At 39.9% G+C, this 21,557-nt stretch overlaps 1 protein-coding gene across 1 annotated transcript; it reads right to left on the bottom strand.

The window, feature by feature from the left end:
• Positions 1–436: 436 nt before the first annotated feature.
• On the bottom strand, positions 437–19,190 carry LOC145432907 (sodium-dependent glucose transporter 1C-like). Its single transcript, XM_080309741.1, has 12 exons — positions 18,893–19,190; positions 18,359–18,447; positions 16,666–16,843; positions 12,460–12,576; positions 11,661–11,768; positions 7,206–7,328; positions 6,535–6,666; positions 5,936–6,078; positions 4,077–4,214; positions 2,232–2,325; positions 2,029–2,162; positions 437–1,419 (listed from the first exon to the last, which is right to left on the bottom strand). The coding sequence occupies exons 1-12, from the start codon at positions 18,924–18,926 to the stop codon at positions 1,240–1,242; spliced, it is 1,470 nt and encodes a 489-aa protein (XP_080165867.1). The 5' UTR covers positions 18,927–19,190; the 3' UTR covers positions 437–1,239.
• Between the last annotated feature and the right edge of the window lie 2,367 nt (positions 19,191–21,557).

The raw sequence follows: 21,557 nt of genomic DNA, 5'->3' as shown, positions 1-21,557 counted from the left end.
CCTACAACAGTGGTTCTTAGCTTTTACAAACCTGGGGATATTATCTGAGTCATAGAGACAAAATTCCACCACATTACACATCTAACTATAAACATCTAATGCACTACCATACATTACTGTTGCAAAAATTAACTGTGTACCAACAGAGTATTAAAAGAACAAAATCATTAATGCATGATTTTCTCACAAACCTAAAACATCATAATTAATATTTATTACAAATTAGTGTGACTCCTGCTGTTCGCTTTCAGATATCAATTTGGAAATGCGAGGCTTCATCTTGGAAAGTGCCAACGTGTTGTTTGGTAGAAAAGCAACAGGCTGATACCAATTGCTTAATTTCAAAGGAGCTTATAAATTTCGGAGATCGAATTGGCATTTCAGAGGGACGGAGCTTCGACTTCGAACCTCAACCTCTCCTGCGTAAGTCACTGCACACGGCATCCTCATTTTATTAATATTTTTATCAAATCAATACACCACAAGATTACGATATAATGAAAAGATAGCAGGGTGCCGAAACGACGTCCTCTATTCAGACACCCACCTTGACCTACTGCATGTAAATAAGAGGCATGCACACTGGATAAAGGAAAGGATAACATATAAGTAAGCGAAAGTTTCAGTAGGTGAGGTCGATATTTCAGGTCATGGTCCTGTAATCTTGAGCGCTGACTAGCATTGATTCAGTGGAAATTGTACCACCACAACAATCGCATTTCGACCACTGATCTCGCCTAATTGCCTGGTGCCAATGATGGTCAAAAGACGATCGTGTCATCATCTCGGATCATAGTTTTGAGTTGAGCGTGTGTATTGACCTCCAACGGAACCCCTGATACTGGACCAGTTAACCCCTGGGGTTCCCGGGAACCCCGGTAAAGAACCGCTGCTATACAGTTTAGTCCTATATCAATACACCCCGTAGGTCCCGATGTCTTATTTTAGTCTTGAATATAATTTGAATTGAATTTAAATAATGAATTTGAATTTACTTTAGCATAAGTAAGATTTGTTCGATTGTAACGAAACAGTATAGGCGAGATGGCGATAGACTGTTGTCATTTCGGTCAGCCATGATTCCCTGTCTAAGCAACCATACATCATTCATTTGCTACTCAAATGCTACTATACTCATATGATAGTTCGTAAACTTCTTAATATTATACTGCGCTCCTGTGGAAAATCTACATACAAAACTATAGCAATGCCGGTGATTTGACTGCCTTTTTCGCACGCTCATAATTTCGTGCGAGTCTGATGCTCGTCTTCGAATCCCAGATTAGAATTTCCTTTCGTTTTATTACTGAGGTCGCCACTCGTCATCGATTCCTTTTTTCTTCTCATCCGTCCTGCGACGACGTTCATCATGGCGAACGCTACAATGTTAGCGGCACAGGATCCGGTGATTAAATACATCTGAAACGAAAGTATCATCAATCCAACTTATCTAAGGCTACATCTCGATTCGGGAAAACCGTGTACCTGTATGATTTGACTCTGAGTCTCCGAGCCTTCGAGTTAAGTCGAGAGGCCTATTTGACTATCACTAGCTATGGAGCCATAACAGTATGAAAGACGTGGCGAGAGAATTCTACATTTTAGGCGACCACAAAAAATGTAAGGCCAGTTCTACTTAACATTAAAGATATAGCTTCATATTTGTCTGCCTATTTCATTGCACTTTGTGACAAAGCTCTGAGTTGATGACGACTTCTCAGATGTGTCATTTCCAATAATGTGCGTATCAGTGTACTACATGTTTCGTATGCTGCCATATGATCAATCGACGTTTCAAGGGTAATTTTCTCAGTAGCAAGGAACGCATAATGTCAGTGCTCGGAAGAATCATCTCCATATTTGGTGATACGATCGTTGATATGCAATTTTCTTTTCAATTCTCTGCTAGTAGCTGACTACCCCTGACAGCCGAAAATATTCGGGTTCACTTCAATATGACTATATTATCCGATGGTACATATACAACACACTACAATACACAACAACGAACTCAAATTTTTTTCTTACCACAGAAAATGGATTCTGTTCGAACAACGCGCCTCCAGCTGGCATCATACTAAAGGCACCCAAGGTCCCACCGACAGCGAAAACAAAGATGTAAGTGCCCGCCATGTTTGTCACTTGCGAGGCCCAAGATACGCCTGCAAGAAAAATGCGTGTTAACTTGAAACAAACTTCGCTCTCGATGGTGTATTCCTTCGCATACTCACCACTTGAATAAAGCGTGGCAACACATAATCCATGTATGAACGTGACGATCCACGTTAATATGGGAGCTTGCTCACCCCAAATACTCATGGTTGTCTAAATAAGGCACGTAGCATTCTATACTGGAAAATATATCATTGCCACCAATGGCTTCAACTAAACCAAGTGAAGTGATCAAGTTATAGATAAACTGAGTAGCAAAGATGTCAAAGTATTGTAGTCAGTGTTCGTACTCAAGTAGACGTATACGTAAGTGTGTAATGTAATGTAGATGTAAATTAATACACAATTGCAAGGGGAAGTAGCGATTTCCAAGAAACTACTTCAAGAGAAAGTCAAAAATTAAAGTGCTAAAAAGTACCCAAGTGCTTAGTCTCAATATGTATATTATGAGCGAGGAGTCCCATGCTTTTAGCAGTCGGTCGGTGGTGGCTACCATCGAAATAGCAATGCGCATTCCTGGACTAACGCAAAACGACCATATAAAAGGAGGGGTCTTCCGAGATAAACTTACCTTCCGTGATACAGGGGCTATTTCACACGGCTTTATAACTATTCCTCTCATAAAAGTAACGAGAACTTAATCCAATGTGCAATATGTAAGCAGTTTTGCCGAAAAATTGATAAAGTAGAAGTGTACGTCCTGTTAAAATATCCACCCGTGAAAGTGATGCTAACATCTCCCAAACATACTTTCCAGTGTTGGGATGACTCGAGACTTGACTCGAGTCAGACTCGAGTCAACGTTTTCGTATGGCTTGACTTGACTCGAGTCACTTAGTAAAAATGACTTGACTTGACTTGACTCGGCGCTTGAGAAATGTGGATTGACTCGTGACTCGGAGCAAAATTTACGAGTCAATTTCAAGTCATCAAATAAACGGTGTCGATTAAATCACTGTATCTTGTTATGTACAAATTGTTCGCGATACGCCGGTGTGACTGGTAAGAGCAACCAGTCATTCACGGATTGTACGTTTCACTAATACTCCATTGTCCCATCACAAATGAATTGAATGCAAACGAAATGATCACAGCTTGCGTCAATGTGCTAGCAATAAGTTAATCTAATAGCATCGTATCTCCGTTCCTTAGACGGCTCAGTCCATACATTGCGCAGTGCTCACCTTAAACAACACTCTTGTATTATTTAAACCGAACGAATATAGTTTATGCGTTTATATTCCCGTGGATGTGTTGTGTAGGGGTAGTGTACTGAACCATATATATTTGTCTTAACTTCTCGATGCTTCGTATTCGCTCCACTATTTTCGCTGACTATATGTTATTAGTAGTTCTACGCGTGCGTGAGGGATACAAAGCCACTTTTATATATAATTTACTTTATATTCGTTATTTGATTCAAGATAAATGACCAATCAATTTGTTTTTCACACAGCTAGCAAAATGTATTGACTTGGAATCATCATTCATACTTCGAAAATTCAATTTGACTTGAATTGTGACTTGACTGGTGACTTGACTTGACTTGACTCGACTTGATTCGAGTCACCTCCGAAAAACGAGTGACTTGACTTGACTCGAGTCACCTTTGAAAATCGATTGACTTGACTTGACTCGAGTCAAAATCCGCAATGACTCGAGATGACTCGTGACTCGAAGGTAGGGACTTGATCCCAAAACTGATACTTTCTACTGCACAAAATCCAAAGCGTTAAAAGTAATTTTTCCTGAAAATCTAGAAGTAGAAGCGGAAGTTGTCCATGAGCAAAACCACTTGAGTAAGTGGCGAAACTAGAACTATTAGACGTAAAACTATTAGAAGTAATGCTTCACTGACCATTTCTTCGTTAAGATAACTAGAACTATTCGTAATATTGCTGTACCATAATTGTTGTAGTTCCAATTAGATCGGCGATTATAATAGTTGAAGGTTTGAAGAAGTTCGATGTAATGATGCCTGAGCCTCGACCGATTCCAAATCCTGTCCAGAACACGGTTGTCAGCCAGTTCGCTTGACTTACCTATGAAAGAATTGTATACACTAACTGACTTACATTGTACTTATTTAGTGTATTTTCACATCGTTTGTTTGAATGTGCACCGCGTTACACCGTTACTGTTAGCCTACTGTTGCCGTTATAATCCTGAGTTATGACGACAGAAGGAGCATCTATACTAGGGTTGCCATACGTCCGAAATTTTCCGGACATGTCCGGAACTCCTCCATTAAAACTACGTCTGGGAGGAATTTCTAAAGTATGCCTTAATATCCAGAATTTTGAAGGCTTGAAGTAAGCTCATAATTTTTTCGTAAATCAACCTGCACAATATTTTTTTGGGGCCGATTTATGCTACATGAAATTTTTCTTCGCGCTAGGCGCGATTTAGGATCACGAATTTTGGTTTTGATATGGGGACTACCACCCTCGCAAATATTGTCCAATTGTAATCGCAGTTACAAGTTAACGGTATATTCATAGAATCGGTTTAGGCCATTTGGATGCTTATTCGAAGATGGCGGTTCTAAACCTGGGGGGTAGTTTGCCTTTATAAAATTATATAGTAATATATGGAAGAACCAATATTATTGGCATAATTCGATCAAATCATTTAACGACCAAATGCATATAGTAAGTCCCCTGAAGTTGCATCGATTACCCTACGGTGGGCCCAAGATCAGTGTTCATTGGGACGGGAGGGTGCTGAAAAAATGTGGCTTCGGCCCTGGTTAAAACTTAAATCACACAACCAGATACTCCTGAACCGGATCGAACCACCTCTAGTCGATAGAGAAGGCTTTGCCGGTGTGACGTCATATTGATCGACAATGTGCTCATACCTCTTTTTAAAATCCGCTAGTGGGCGCTGAAGAACGTCCGGAATTTGTGCCACAAAAATATGGTAACCCTAATTTATAAATTCTTAACATTTTCCACAAATATATGTAACGCTATTTCTCTGTTTAATGCCTTCCGTGTATTGTATAATTTGATTTTCTCTTTTCTCTCACCGCTTGTTATGCTTATGTCTACCGGTACAGCTGACTTTGCCTAGCGTTCCTTTTTATCATTAAATTGTTACGTCATACTTTGCCAATTTGGTTTTCGTTTGAATCTGATTCTATATGCTTGTTATTGTGCCGTTAACTCTTGATAAGTGGCACACGAAAAGTCCTTGAGTTAATAGATTCTTGACTGCAGTGAATGTAGTTTTGAAAGCAATACTCGTAACAGGTTTATAATTATGTGACTATTCCATTGTGTCGTCAGATTCGAATATATTCCGTAAGAGACTCTGGAGGTAGCCTATAGAACAATAACATGCAATTGAATATTATGTTATATTGGATTAAAGCCGAATATTTTCGGATGGCACTCGTAAGGAGTAGACTAATTGTCAGCACCTAGGAGAGAATTGAAAGAACATAGTACATCAACACGTGATACACAGTGGCGAGATAGCGCAGTGGTGTAATCCGCGGCTGCAACACCAATAGGTTGCGGGTTTGAGTCCAACTTCAGAATTCCTATACCTAAGTGTTGGAGGTTTATCTAGGCTCGTACTCATTAGCGGTGTCTTACAAAAAGACTAAAAGTGGACCGTGCTATAAGTCAGCAGTTACGGAATAAAAATGAAGAATATCGGCCCGGTGTAAAAGACCAAGTCGACAAACACCATGTAAACCTATAAAAACATGATACACAATGTTCCTGAACGATATGGATATGAGGGATATACTTACAGTGAATCTCAAAGATGAGCACAGTGACACCGAGTAAATGTAGCCTTGATAGACCATCTCGCTCGAGACGCAGCAGAAGTAATAGACACAAAGTGGGAGAAAAAATACCCATAAATCTTTAATGGAGTCTTCCGGTCTCGATTCTGCACCAAGGATAACACTTATGTTAAAAATCAATCAAGCTTAATCGATATGATTCGACAGTAATACGCTGTCTTGATCAACAGTAGAGCGATTATTTTGCGACATAAAATTCGAAAAATTGTGACCTAAATATAGATTTTTTTTCCTTTTTTTGACATAAAAGAATATTTGACAAATTTGGATGAATGAATAATTCGAGTAGCCTACATAAATTACACCTAACTATTTCTAGTAGGCTACAAGGTGTACAATACCATATGAGAAGTTTAATAACAATTAGCCCCTAACACACTACAAAAATGCAGTTTGTGAAATAGAATCGACTTTGGACGTGAAGCAATAATTTTGACATAATATTACTTTCTTTGACAAGTAAAAAACAATTGCCCTGTGTATCAGTTACAAAATGTTCGGTCGCTTCCTACTTATTACAAACGCTCGATTCGTCACGTTACCTGTAGACACGACGTGGCGCGTTTGCACTTTGTTTTCCACGTGGCACAGTGCCAGTCCGCTCAAAACTATTGAAATCAGGAGTGTGTAAACACCAATGATCACAAACGCCCAACTGATTGGATTGATATTTGCTGAAACGGAACAGAAAAGGTGGTAAGCTTATTACCTGACGCTGCTCGCAACCCGTCAAGATTGCAGGTCACAAAATAAAATGCAATATTACAATATATAATAATATATTCGTCTTCATTTTCATTATGGTCCCGCTCAAGTCTAGGATTTACGCTTTCCGAGTGGCCGCTATCGAATGCTCTGATTAATGTTAATCGTTATCAAGATAGTAAATTTTCGGTTTTCCTGAAAATGCTACAGAAGTGTATAGTGCGAAACGAGCCAAGCTTTCTGCGCAGACATTTGCCGTTCTTGTGCTTATGAGAGCAAACGTTCATTTGATATGAGCTGAACTTGATTCAATTTCCAAGTTACGGTATCGCAAATTCAGTCATTCTAATTTCAAACCAATTTAGAAGAGCTGGAAATTTTTTAGTTGCCCTAGTAAGGTAGCAACCCTGGCACACAGGAGACAGGAGTGGCCAAAGGGTGTTATGGATCCCGTAGCAGTACCTGCTATATAATAGAAACTTCTGCATACGAGTCGGATTATACGAACCGGGTGGAATAGCAGTCGTAGTCTCATTAGCATGCGTCATGGCTGTTGTAAAGACGTCGATATCGCCCGGGCATGTAGTCCCTGCATCTCCTTCTGCATTGGCCATCGCCAGAAACGGAGCCGCTGTGAACATAGGATGCAAAGGATAGTGAATAAGCGATCTACTGAAACCGACTCTATCCACTACAATTCCTTGAATTACTTCCCCATGTTCGTTTACTTAAAGCATTTCCGTACAGCGTTGTCTTGGCTCTATAAATCGAAAACGCGAACGAGTCTTTAGTAGTTCGATCGAGGGTGACGAGTAGCGTAATATGGGGTTTAATATTTTTGTAGTTGCCGCTAAATCTCGCAATTGCGAATGAGCTACCTCTATCCTGATTATATGCTCAAGTCGAGTGTCGTACAATGTCCACTGTAGACGAAGTTCCAGCCTTCAAACGTGTTTCGATTTTCTTTGATACCTATCCTTGAATTCTTTACCACTTCAAGAGTCAAATCCTGTCTAAAGTAAAATCGTTCATTACACAGACATTTTTAGACACATTTAGACATTTTTCAACTTTTTTATAACCTTCTTAGCAGGTTTAATAGATATTATCTAATTTAACGATGCTAATTCCAAATTTGCTGTCAGAATTCACTCATCAGGTCACAATTTTCCGCCAAAATCGAATGAAAAATTTTACTCAAAAACGGCAAGAAATTTAGATGCAATTTCTATGAAAGAGAGTCGTGCATTTCTTTCCAAACCCGTCTTGGTAATAAGCAGTAAGTGGTTTTTTGATGAGTGTTCTCATTTGAGGTCCAACAGATACACCCTCTTCAACTTCATCGGCACTCAGGGGATGCATAAATAAAGAGGCGCAATTCCCAATTCCTAATGTCTCTACGAGACCTTGAACAACCACACAACAGACTAAAGAGGGTTCGGAGGCGAAAAAGCGAGTGTATCCAATATCACGATGCATATACCAAGCAGAAGTGGTATCAGTGCTAAGCACACGTTTGGCTTTCAATCTGGAACCTACAATAAAAGCAGACTGCTTTGGCAAATTCAACTTGAATTGAATTTTATGCACATTTTTGACATTGAATCCAAAAGCAACACATGCGAAGAAGTAACAATCTTTTTCGTGTCCATGGAGTTCTATCCAAGCCTTTTGCACATCAAATGTTAAAGATTTTTGTTTTCCAATGCTTCAACGCCTCAATGTCGCTTTATTTTTCATTCAGTGTACTGCGCATGCATGTTCTTTACATCGCCTTTGAACAATGAACACCTCTGATGACGTCACGATGGTTATAACTATGACCCCACAGCGAGTAATACTTCACAGAATACGCTCTTTCTAGTACTAAAATGCAAAATTTTAAATACCAGACTATGATTATAAAAAAAACTTGGCGTGATATAAAAAGCGACTTAATATTTGCAATCAGCGTACGAAAATTTACCTAATAATAACCATTTTGGCTAGAAAGAAAAACATCCTGTCGACCAGTGTTATCGATCGCTACGTAATTTGAGTCTAAAGGTGCCCTTCTTTTTGTGAGGTTCTCTGAATGCGTAAGGCCACCTCTGTTGCTTAAGAAGACATGTCCCTATTTAAACGTCTCTTGTTGCTTCAATAGATGCCATTAGACGGGCATTGTAATTTAATTCACTGCTTACGACTTCACCTGCACTGCACATGACATACGACGAGCAGTAGTCTAGTCTTAAGTTTCTTGACAAAGCTTGGGCTGCATGAGTTCGTGTACCATCTTAAAATATTGCATTGAACGCTCTCTTATTTGAGATCTCATTTCAGGTCGGTGACGTCATTTTTCGTGATACGATTGTTGATATACAATGTTCTTCCAATTCTTTACTAGTTGCTGACGATTACCCCTGACGAGTGTCAGACGAAAATATTCGGGTTCATTTCAATATGAATATACTATTCAATTGTCTGAAAATTCTGCGAATCCTATCCGCGTCCGATCGATGCTCATCACTGGTTCGAATCCGACCGAGGTCGACTCCAGAATTCCCATGTAAGTGTTAGAGGTTTATCCAGGTTTCTCATCGACATAAGCGGTATCTTAAAAAGCCCAGAAGTCGGCCGTGCTACAAGTCGGTAAATACGGAATTAAAATAAAGACAATCGGCCCGGTGTAAATGACCAATTGACCACTGTAGTCGACAAACACCATCAATACCACAAACACAACGTCATGGATGGTACCATGTACGATTAGTTTGACAGTAACTCAGCGAGATAAATCTCAATTTAATCGATCGAACTATAGATGCAAATGCGTATTCCGACCAATAACGTATTGTCTTAGTTAACTGAATTTGCGCAATTTGCTAAAACGTCTCTGTGTTACTGCCAGTCATGATTCCGAATAGAACACGGACGAAGGATTCTCCTTGTACATCAGTGGTTCTTAAAGTATGGGTCGTGAGTCGCGACCCAAACATAGGTCGCGAAGGGTATAATTTTGGGCCGCGAAGGTGCCAGAGCGGTCTTTTAATATGTATGTAATATTGTTTGAGGTCATTGCAACAACAAATATATCTTCGCTTTTCGCGCGATTTACTGTAGTTGGTTTGGGCATATCAGAGGTCACTGAGTTTGGTACCGTGGCCAATAAGCGAGACACGCGGAGAAGTCGCCACCACAACATGACTTGATCATGAAAATGTGCCGACCTTTGTATTAAACAAATTGGTTTGAATTCATGACAAAATTTTTCAACATTGGTTTCTCTGGAAAACACCGTCGGAGACCTGGGACGCTCTAGTGTAGAGTTGTACAACGAGCGGTTGCCGGTTTATGAGGTCAAAACCCGCCCACGCTTGGATACATGAATATATGACGTTGGGCCAACATACGGCTGGGCAAAGTGCGGTGCCAAAAAGTTCGGTGGCGATAATTGACGGTCGCTGGGTGGCCAAACCCTTTTGTTTGTTTTTGTTTGTTTGGTTTGGGGTATTCATGGTGTTTGTCGACTACTACGGTCATTTACACCAGGCCGATATTCTTCTTATTTTTCCGTAACTGCCGACTTATAGCACGGCCCACCTCTAGGCTTTTGTAAGACACCGCTGACGCGGATGAGGTAGCGAGGAGGAGTCTAGGTAAACCTCCAACACTTAGGTATCGGAATTCGGAAGTCGACCTCGGTCGGACTCGAACTCGTACCCATCGGTGTTGCAGCCGCGGATTATACCACTGCGCTATCTCGCCACCTGGCCAAACCCTTCGTTATTGATATAATTGTTCGGCACCAAAATGCATTCATTTTGGTGTGTGTTGCTTGGGTCGCGAGATACCACTATAAGTCAGATTTGGGTCGCGGTCTAAAAAGTTTAAGAACCACTGTTGTACATGATGAATCCTCATCGTTTCAACCATACTATTCAATTGAATTTAAGACTGGAACACAGTCAGTTAGCATGATCTATCAACATGCTAAATACCAGTAACTATTCTGAGGCCAACGTCAGCGAGGCTACGACAATAACCACAATTATAAGCAAACCAATCATCGCATGTGGAGTAACAACCTACGTTCTTGCTTTGGCGACAGTTGCTTTGATAGTTCGTTTGGTGATTTACGGAAGAAAAAAGGAACTTTTACAGTGGAAATACCAACGTAGAAGAATTTATATGGCCTTTATTGTACTCTTTTCTGTTGGATCTGCAAGACTGATAGCATATATATGATGTTATTCCACATCATTTTACGGCGAGACGGTATTAGAAACTGTGTAACGTTGATAGATGTTTTGTATGTCTTCATATTTCTTGGGATCTTTTGTACTCTATAGTATGGATTGTGATCGGCTTCATCGCGTAAGAGAACGAGATAAGTGGAATATTTGGAAGAAGTTCGTGGCCGTGGGATGAATGCCGCCTACCCAGATATTCTTGGTATTTCTCTTCTTCTTTCCGATGATAAAATCGAAAACGATCGCGAAACAAAAGTCCCGGAAAATCGATGTCTTACAGCTGTATTAGAATGACGATCAAAAGGTCGATACTGTCAGCAATTGCAGTCATGATTACGGATATCCTGCCACTCCTTGTACTCCGTAAACAGACAAACGTTGTCTTGATTTCTCACACCATAACTAACATCGACTTGTCCCTCAACCAAATTTGTCTGCTGCCGACATTAAACGATTTCCGGGAGATTATTTCTTGTTGCATGCTCACTCATGCAAAAAGACACCAAACGCTAATAACAACCATACGAATGTCTAATAAATCAAATGCATTGCACATTCCTGCGCTATGGAGTTCAGTTTATAGTCTCCAAACTGTACGTTACTCTTCCATGATTTGTTCTGTATTTAGCGATAAGAGGTTGGGCACTTGGCTCGCAGCATTTTACCATCGTGAATTCGCGTCAAAAATGTTTAAGAACCACCGGATTAGAGGACTGTTTTATTCTTCTCACCAATAATCGGGGCCAACAACGCTCCAACACTGAATCCAAAGTGAAACGACTGGATATACGGACGTGAAGCTTCTTCTCCCCAAAGTTTCAAATACACCGCTTGCATTCCTGCGGAATATAATGTTCAATTAGTACGCAATCGATTAGTACTGCTTCAATAGTTGGCGACTTCGGGGGCTATATCTCGCAAAAGCTGCCCGACGTAGCTTCGTAAAACAGCCCACAGCATCAGAATGCATCGTCTCGTGCTATCTATTTCGATCACATAATAACTCAACATTGGATTGGAATTTCGGGTTCTAATAGAAGCAAGCTCAATGGTATGGGGGTAGTATAGGGTGTTTCGATATGGAAAAGTCATGTGTAGGTATGGGCACAATGATCAGAGTACTCAAATATAAATTGAGTAGGCCTATTAATTTTAAAGATTCGAGCCGGGTAGCGACAGACGATTTTTTGGAGCTCTGAAATTATACTCTAATTATCATTAAGAGTTCATTTATCAAGGAAAATTATAGTTTCGATACTAATATCCACTGTGGAAGGTTGCAAAGCTCGATCGGTCGTGTATCAACAAAAGAAGCATGTGGTATAGACAAAGCCACGTGCATTAGTGGAAATGACTTATCCGCGACGTCGTAATCAATCCACAATAATGTCACAAAGCGCAACAGAATAGGCATGGTTGAAAAAATACCAAATAATATGGAGCTGAATAGCCTGTATACAAAATACACTTGCATGCAAAATGAGTCCTATCTTGCGGGAACTCACAAATCAATGATCTTAGCCTACTAACCTGCGTCGAGATATCCGAACATTAGACCGCCGATAGTCGTAACGACAACAAGTCCTGCCAAAGAAGTGAGGAAAGGCGTGATCAACATCACAACTCCATTCAATCCAAGTCCAATGCCTGAAACGGAAATGCGAAAAGTCCACGACGACTGCGAGCAGTTATTATTGCATTGTGCGCTGTGTGTCCTGATCGAATGAAAATAATAATACATCTGGTGCATTTGTTCCTGAATATCGGAGACACAACCAAGAAGCGTAGCCGGGAATAAATTTTAGAATCTCCTTGTGAAACGTATTTCGAGGGCGATCAATTTCATAATCTATACTCTGGGGATATGCCTTTCGGCCTGTGCGAAATTGGTCCATGCGGGAATGCAATAATGCATGCACACTCTGTGATCGTGTTGGTGGTCAGTAACGCAGTAACATGTCTGTAACGGTAACGGTAATCGGTTACGTGTCCGGAGTACTCGGGTTGCTCAGTCAAGTGGTGATTTTGCTAAGCTTGTTCTCACAAGTCATGTTTTAGTGAATTTTGTAATTTAACTGTCCTACATTTGTATTTCGCTTTTCTAATCGAGAACTCCTAATTGCCCGGTTTGATTTGATTGGCTGATTTAATTTTTGCGCCGTCTGTGATCGCCTGCCTGTATAATTTCTTCGTTTTTGTTACAATTCTTCGACTATCGGACGTGCAATCACTATTGTGAATTTCGCTATCGTATCATCGTATTTCAATCAAAGCCTTAATTTACGTTCATGTTCAACTTGGTTTGCTTGGTTGTGGTAAATTGAATAGAAGACCGATACGCAACGTTTTGCGGAGTCCACAATAGCCGATTTAGCAGAGCAGATAGGATTTGGCGGCTGAAAAATCGGCACTCATTGGGATTGGAGTGCCGCGTCGAAGCAAGGCTACTTCTACTTCATCATCAATAGAGTATGGTCCGGAGTACCATATTTTTGACACTGAAGTAGAAGGTTGTGTTGTACAGATTTGCATCGACTTTGTGAGTGAAATGGAGGTTTGTGTTTCTATCGTGCGAGAACATCTGTATCTATTGCACACTCTGTTGGCCATTATGCGTCATCAAGTCAGAAAGATTCTGGTAGGATCGGCGATGGAACGGTCTACGTTTTCAAACTCGTTCAGTGGTTTTCACACACTACGATTAAGTCATGTACTCCTACTTCAGGTATTTTAAGGTATTTTAAAAATCGATACATCTACTTGTAATTGAGTATTGCATTTGGACAATCATCAGTGACTGCTTGTAACACACCCATGCAACAGTGTTGGGATCAAGTCATTACCTTTGAGTCACAAGTCATTGCAGATTTTAACTCGAGTCAAGTCAATCGTTTTTCAAAAGTGTCTGGAGTCAAGTCAAGTCACTCGGTTTTGGCGGTGACTCGAGTCAAGTCGAGTCAATCAGTCAAGTCAAATCAAGTCCCGAGAAAAGTCACAATTCAAGTCAAGTTTTCTTTTCGAAGAACGAGGCATGATTAAGTCATTGCATTTTGCTAGATGTTTGAAATTCAGATCGAGTCGCCATTTCTTTAAAATCGAGGTATGGGTGTAGAGGTAAATAACTAAATATACATGCAGAATGCGTTTTATAGCTCACGAATGCGTAGTACTGATAAACTAGATAACTGTTGTATACTGGTGCGGAGCGGATCGACAAATTCTATGATCCTACTCCGATCCTGTTTTTTAAAGCTCTGGTCCGACTCCGGTCCGACTCCTAGGCCGGATTCTAGAATAGACCGTGATCTGGTTCAAACAACTCCGATAATATCCATCTATTCACGGCACGGTATTGAATATTGATTGAAACAATGCAAACAGGACATTAAAAACTCAAACTTTATCTGTAGTAATTATGCCAACTTGGACTCAGCATGTGGTTTATTTTCATGAACGCGTCACTCTAATTCACTCTCTGATTCGAGGGTGGAAGAGGGTAAGGCTGTCATATTCTTAGTGTAAAAAGTACTGATCCGGCTCCGAACCGAATCCGGCCGTATCAGAAAAAGTACTGATCCGGCTCCGTGCCTGCTCCAGCCAAAAGCTAGAATATCCACTAGGTTAGTGGTTCTCAACCGGGGGTCCGCGGACCCCTGGGGGTCCGCGAAGCATTTTCAGGGGGTCCGCGAAGCCTCAAAATATTTGATAACCTAATTTGTATTTTTTAATAGGGAAATCACGTGGTACAGTTTCGCTTCATTACTAGTAAAACTCCAGAGCTCACATCAACAGTATGGCCGTCTGAGATGCAATATCGTACTGTGCGGGCTCATTTTAATCCCAAAATTGCCAATAGCCTACTGATACAAACATTTTGCTGTTTGATGGAGTTTTGTGGAGTTTTAGTCACTCGCGGACCGGACCAGTCAAATAATTTCAATATGCTATGTCGACATCCATATCTTTGCTTTTCACTGGAATGCTTTATTGATATCACGGAATATGTGGGCCCACTTTATTCCAGCAACAACGTTATTCGCAAACAATGGAATTGGCAAAAATACGATAATTGGCCAATTGAATACATTTATTACCTACTATAAGAGTGGCTGTAACGAGGATATCATTGAAATATTTCTGTGCCCGTTTTAGTGGACAATGTCACTGGACAACGGATATGCGTCGTTGGTCCGACCTATTCGTCGTGAAAAATATGCTGGATTATTTGCGTCGAATTATTTAGTAGTAAAATCTCAACTTCTGTTAAAAATCTGTCGGATAATGAGATTAATTTTTTTTCAATTTACTCAGAATGGCCTCGCGGGCCGGATGAAGTGGTCTGACAAGCCGGATGCAGCCAACGGGCCATATGTTTGACACCCCTGTGCTAGATAGAAATGACCAGGCTTGACGTTGTATGTACATTGAAAAAATCGCTTTTCCATTTTGGTGCCATATTTGTTGCGATCATACCCAAATGTGTCGTCGGAAGCGTTACGCGTTATTATTACATTCGCCATAACCTAAAATTGTGGGAATGAATTTTCGGCACTCGTACATATCAAACCGAAGGCGCGTATTTTCAAGACACCACCCCGTATTTCAGGATATGCAGTTGCAGAATTTACTTTGAAATATTAAAAGTCATCCCAATTTCAACACGAACGAAGAGTATGATCTTATTTTCAAGAAAAGTCATTTCGTTGCTTTTTATAACTAAGCCTACAGCTATCACTTGCACAAGTCAAATGGCGATTGCATGATAATTGAGCTAAATTTGATCTAAAGCTTCGTGGGGGTCCGCGGGGTCCGTGACGGTCCGGAAGGGGTCCGCGAAGACAAAAAGGCTGAGAACCACTGCACTAGGTTATCCAATCAGGCTCCGGTCCATTCTCCATCCTATTGTATACCCTCATTGTATATCCGCTAAAATCGAGAATAGAAACGCGGGAAGCGAATTGAAATGATACATTACCCAACTACATATCCATGGGATACAAGAGATTTGATGAGCGTGATTACCTAGCGTCAATGACCAGTCAATAGAACAGAGATATGTACCTTGTTATCATGTTACTTTACTACTGTGAAGGTAAGCTATTATCGGTTAAAGTATTTGTGATAGAACAATGAAAGTTCAGTAAAACACAAAATCATTGAATGAATGAGATTTTTCGCCCTCACACCAGCGTATCGAGAACAATCAGAACATTTGTAAAGCATACAGCTATTTTTGTCGACACCGATTACTTGACGACTTGAAATTGACTCGTAAATTTTGCTCCGAGTCACGAGTCAATCCCCATTTCGCTGAGTCAAGTCAAGTCAAGTCATTTTTATAAAGTGACTCGAGTCAAGTTAAGTCATACGTAAAAGGTGACTCGAGTCATCCCAATACTGTCATGCAGCTATGACTACCTACTGGCTCCTGGTATAGACGGTAACTTATTTGACTAAATCATCGCAGTATTAGCCCCTCGCATGCTGAGAAGGTGTGTACACTGTCATAACAAAGAAGCAGAGAAACCATGGAGATTGGAGGATATATGACGTACGCTCCTAGGAGACCAGAGGAACTTAAAAGTGATCAAAAAATACCCGCTTCAGTAAGTACGCAAAACCATGGGTACTTGAAAAAAGTAGAAAGAATTCGTTACTGATCACCTGTATTGGGGTAAAACATTTTTCAGCGACTCTGGAATTACCTACGTGATATATCCCCCACAAATAACTCACCCAGACTCAAAAGCGGCTGGAACTTGGTGAAGCGATTTACTACCGCGCTAAAACATGCAGCACCCACTAAGCACCCGACCGACCTTCCGCTGAACATCGCAGACACTTGAGTCACGTCCGAGTTTGTGTTTTCGGCCAGAAAAAGAAGAGTCGGTCCCGTGATTGAAATAAAGAGGCCCTGCGAGGTAGATTCGGAAAACTATAGGCCATTTTCATCTTTTTCAAATTCGATTAGAATTAGAATTATAGCTACAGTTTTATTCCGAATTAGATTAAAATTGGGATTACTGAATTCGCCAGAACTCAGATATATTAGTGCATGAGAATAGCAATTGTCAGGAAAAGCAGGAATTAGATTAGAATTCAAATCAGAACATAGATATCGTTCACAAATTAGAGTCATTAGATTACCGTCATTTCGCTTTATTTAAGCTAATTCACTGGTTGCAAACGTGGGCGGTATCCCTCCTCAGTTTGCGATTTTGAAATACAGGGGCGAAAATAACAACGTGGGCAATTGGATGGCGAAAACTTACGAAGGAGCGACAGGAGTTGAAAATCTTAGAACGTCCAGTCAGATCTATTTAACTAACCGGCAACCGGACACCAACATAATTAGGGTTGCATTTAAAACAAACGGTGTTTTAAAACTCTTTGTTTAAAACAGGTTTTACACAGTGTTTAAAACAAAGGCCTTCAAAAAATTGTTTTTTTTTTTAAGTTGTAAAATTATGCCATAATTGTGTAAATACTTTCCAAAAAACTTGTTGTATGAGCCTACGGACAATTACTATACCCGATATAGGCGACGCATATCGATATGAGATGGTTGGAACCCTCAAAAATGTCGGTTCGGCATTAATAGTACAGGTATTTCGTCAAAGGAGCTATATTTACCCTATATTTTCAATTGTTAATGTCAATTTTACTATGACGTCACAATTGAATATTCGTGACGTCAAGACTATAAAAAAAACAAATAAAAAACATCTTTTAAATTAGGGCCTTGTTTTAAACATGTTTGTTTTAAATTGATTTTTGTTTTAAACGCAACCCTAGACATAATATACACACGAAAAACGTGTTATTATGGAACTGCCGCGAAAGTTGACTAAAAAGGTCAACTCGACACATCTTCAAATACCGGGATTTTCAGGGATGACCGCGAATGCTGACTTTCATTGTTGTGACTTTTTAGTCAATTTACCAGCGGCCAGAGTTAGCTGTATACATTTTCCGTTCATATATCCGCTATCTCCGATCCGAAAATATGGGAGGCGATAAATATATGTCAAGTTGTATATAGGGGCGATGAGTCGAAAAAGGCTGGGAACCACTGTAATTAGACAGCTAGAATTACCTAGTGGCCCTAGACTGCTGTGAATTAAATTCAAGCGCTGGATCTTGGGACATATTTGTAAACGCCGCACACAATGCAGCGTCCATCATAAAGGTTCACTTATACAAAGGGTCGGGTTATTACTTTCGTCCAACTACGCGGTTGCATACAGGTTCAGCATCGAGTTGATTGAGTAAATATTATCTATAGCTGTCGGTTATATAATGTGTCAAACTATTCACACTATACAATCATTGCTTATTGACCCGATAATTCGAACAATGTCAATGTGATTCTTGATCAAGCATTAGGAACATATAAAAGTTTATCGACTTCAATAATGTTGAAACTTACGTGGCTTATTCTGGCCAATGAAATAGTTGCAACTAGTGCCACCACCCAACCTGAAGTTTTACTTTTCTTCATGTCGCTGTCTTGGAATTCTAGAAAATATTTTATAAAAGCGAAAATGCATGATGCAATATTATCATTGTAATGGAATATGAACGCATCCCTTTACTATTTCGGTTGCATAAAATCTGCTAACTCTTGCTATAGATGACAGCAGTGTAGTCACTATCAAATCATTTGTTGGTATATAACCACCATTCTGTTGCGGTGGCTCTTGGTTAGTTCGTAGAGTTATCGTTACGATTTAGTCGAAGAAATAATGGTTTGCTGTTCCCGAGTATTTAGGATCTGAGATAGTCACGAAACATGTGATGGTGCTGGATAGAATTATATTCCGTAATTCTAAAATATTTTTATTATTCGATACAGACTAAAATCCCTAACTTCCCAAAGTGGTATAGCGCTGTTTACGACGAACCTGCATCTCCGCACTACGCGTGCATATTTTGCAATAAAGTTGCAATTGAACAAACTAACCGCTATCTTTCGTATCCTTCGATGAATTTTCCATCGTCACTTATAGACTATATTTCCTCCCGTTCATGTATAAGAATATTTTGTTCCAATGATTTGGCTATCAAATGGCTGTAACATCAAACGATATATATTCAAACATTACTCGAGGGTACATATAACTATCAGTTATATATAGGCCTGTAGATCACTCAGAGTGACCTAGAGCTGTTTCACGAGCCCGGTTTACGCAAACAAATGTTAATGTTTGTAGCAAGGCTAAACGGAGAACTTCTACAAGCCAGTGAGCTACTCAGTTTCACAAAACCGCACCACACATGCAGAGCTAAACAGTCATTGGTGGTACCTTTCTAAAAGGTTAAACGCAGCAAATTGGTATAGTGTGGTACAGTGCAACATTTTCTACGGTGCAACTGTATGTTGGCGAAAAGAAGGTCGCGAAAAAAGACGATACAATAGTTCTCGACAAGTGCACTACGTTTCGAAATTACGATGTTTTCATCGCGCCATACCGTAATCTTTTCGCACTTAATATGGATTCGGAAATGTCGGATCAGTATGATAGTTCAGTCGTGTATAGTATGAATTGAGGAAAAACGCATATCGATTCGCAATTAAGAAATGAGATATCGGTTTGAATTAATGATTGAGATACCCCGCTTCTATTCTATATCCTGTTATTCTTAATCTCGATCTTCGATATTCTGTGATGCTTTATTCATAGCACGGAATCAGGAATGGGACATTTTAATCAAACAAGAAAAACTATATTATATTCCATTGCTTCCATACCAACTGTAAATCCAGTTATATGAGCCTCGGCACGCAGATAGCGTTGGGACCCCGGGAAATCCCGATCCCGGGATTACTCCCAATGAAATCCCGGGATTTGTAAAGAGCATTTTCCAAGGCTTACGTAGCGCCATATCTCTTATTTTGGTAATAAAGCAATGTCACAAACTCTGCTGATTGTCTAAAACAATTCACAATTATTTGATATTAAAGCCAGCTATGGCATAACAATGAACTACACAATCACTTTCGTCGTAGTCTACGAATCGTAGCAATGTAATTGAGTATCGAAAAGTCTCTAGGACGGTGCTGTGGGGGTGAAATAGAGGTCGAATAATGGCGAATTTCGAAGATGTCAATGCAAAGAGAAAACTCATGTTTAGCGAAACTGTTTGTTTTTAAAATCTACCTAAAAAGCCAAATGCAACTTTTGTCAAGACGTTTTGAAAGCTTCAGTGTCTAGCACAAAGGGACTAATAACGCATTTAAGGTCCGTACAAATGATAGTAATGAAATCATGCATGATTCAATCGGACACGTCAAAGAAAGATCAGCTAAAAATAAAGATGAGGAAGATCGATTCCTATAAAATAAATCGCATAAGAGTAGTGTTATCATCTGGGTTATAGACCGCCCCTCAGGCTATTTAGAATGTAAACACTCTCATAATATAAGTAACCTCGGACTATGGCCGGTCCATGCTTCCGAGAAATAAATAACATTAATTATACGTTAGATGATACTTTCCTTAGATATTCTATTATGTGTATTTAGGACCAATATTCTAATATGTGTATTTGGGACTAATGCGACTACTTCGAAAACGCGTACTGAGCAGTTTTTGGGAATATGAATTCTGGCTTATTCTTATGTGAATTTAGAACTTTGTATTTTCGCGGATCAATAATAAATTAATGTTCATTTATTTCGAAAAAAGAGCATAATACATCAGTAATAGCGTTAACGTCACAATCGAATAATACTCATCAACGTTGAACTATTGCCGCGGTTTTATGTTGATTACGCTTTTCGTATCTTCTAACACTTTACTCAGTCTCATAGAAATAGCATTGTATAGTGTACGATTTTATTTCGAAAAAAGAGCATATCAATGATATCGTTGATCGTTATTGCGTCGATTCGCGTGCTGAAATCCTCCAGATCGGTTGATGTTTCGAGGTACACCGCTTTGCTGCCATCCGACGCTGCGATCATCTTTTCGCAATTTATGCGGCTATTCGCGCAGACTTTGCTGCATTTGCTGTATCTGAAGTAGAATTTCAGCGTCGTTATTCGCTATAAGCCGGAAAATGCACCTTCGCGCAATTTATATAGCCAAACGCATTAACTTTTCTGCATCTGAAGTAGAATTTCAGCGTCGTTATTTGTTATAAGCCGAGAAATGTACCTTCGCGCAATTTTTACAGGCAGTCTCACCCACTTTGCTGCGTCTGAAGTAGAATTTCAGCGTCGTTGTTTGCTATAAGCCGAGAAATTAGAGTCGCTGCTTCGCGTCATTTTACAGCCAGTCTGACACACTTTGCTGCATCTGAGCTTCATACTAATACATGCATAATTTTTGCATGACGAGAATACGGGTAATACTGTCAATAAACGCCGGAGGCGAGTCATTTAAACCTTGTTGCTAGATAATACCGCTTTCGGCTACAACAAAGTTGCCCTGCAACAAAAAATAGAAGCCCTAATGATCATGCAGAGGAAAGTTCAATTATACATCGAATTATTCGAATAGACTATCTACATTGTATAGGTATGAAGTGAAATAGAACGGAGTTTACGCAAAAGTTGCTATTGATCATAGACCAAGCTTGCTTTCAGAGCTGGAAACTAAATGCACATGAAAATTTGACTAGGT

This window comes from Botryllus schlosseri, chromosome 2 (genome assembly GCF_051294905.1).
Source record: "Botryllus schlosseri isolate E-star chromosome 2, Bs_hap1, whole genome shotgun sequence".
Classification (NCBI taxonomy): domain Eukaryota; kingdom Metazoa; phylum Chordata; class Ascidiacea; order Stolidobranchia; family Styelidae; genus Botryllus; species Botryllus schlosseri.
This window is presented reverse-complemented; position numbering and strand designations above follow the sequence as displayed.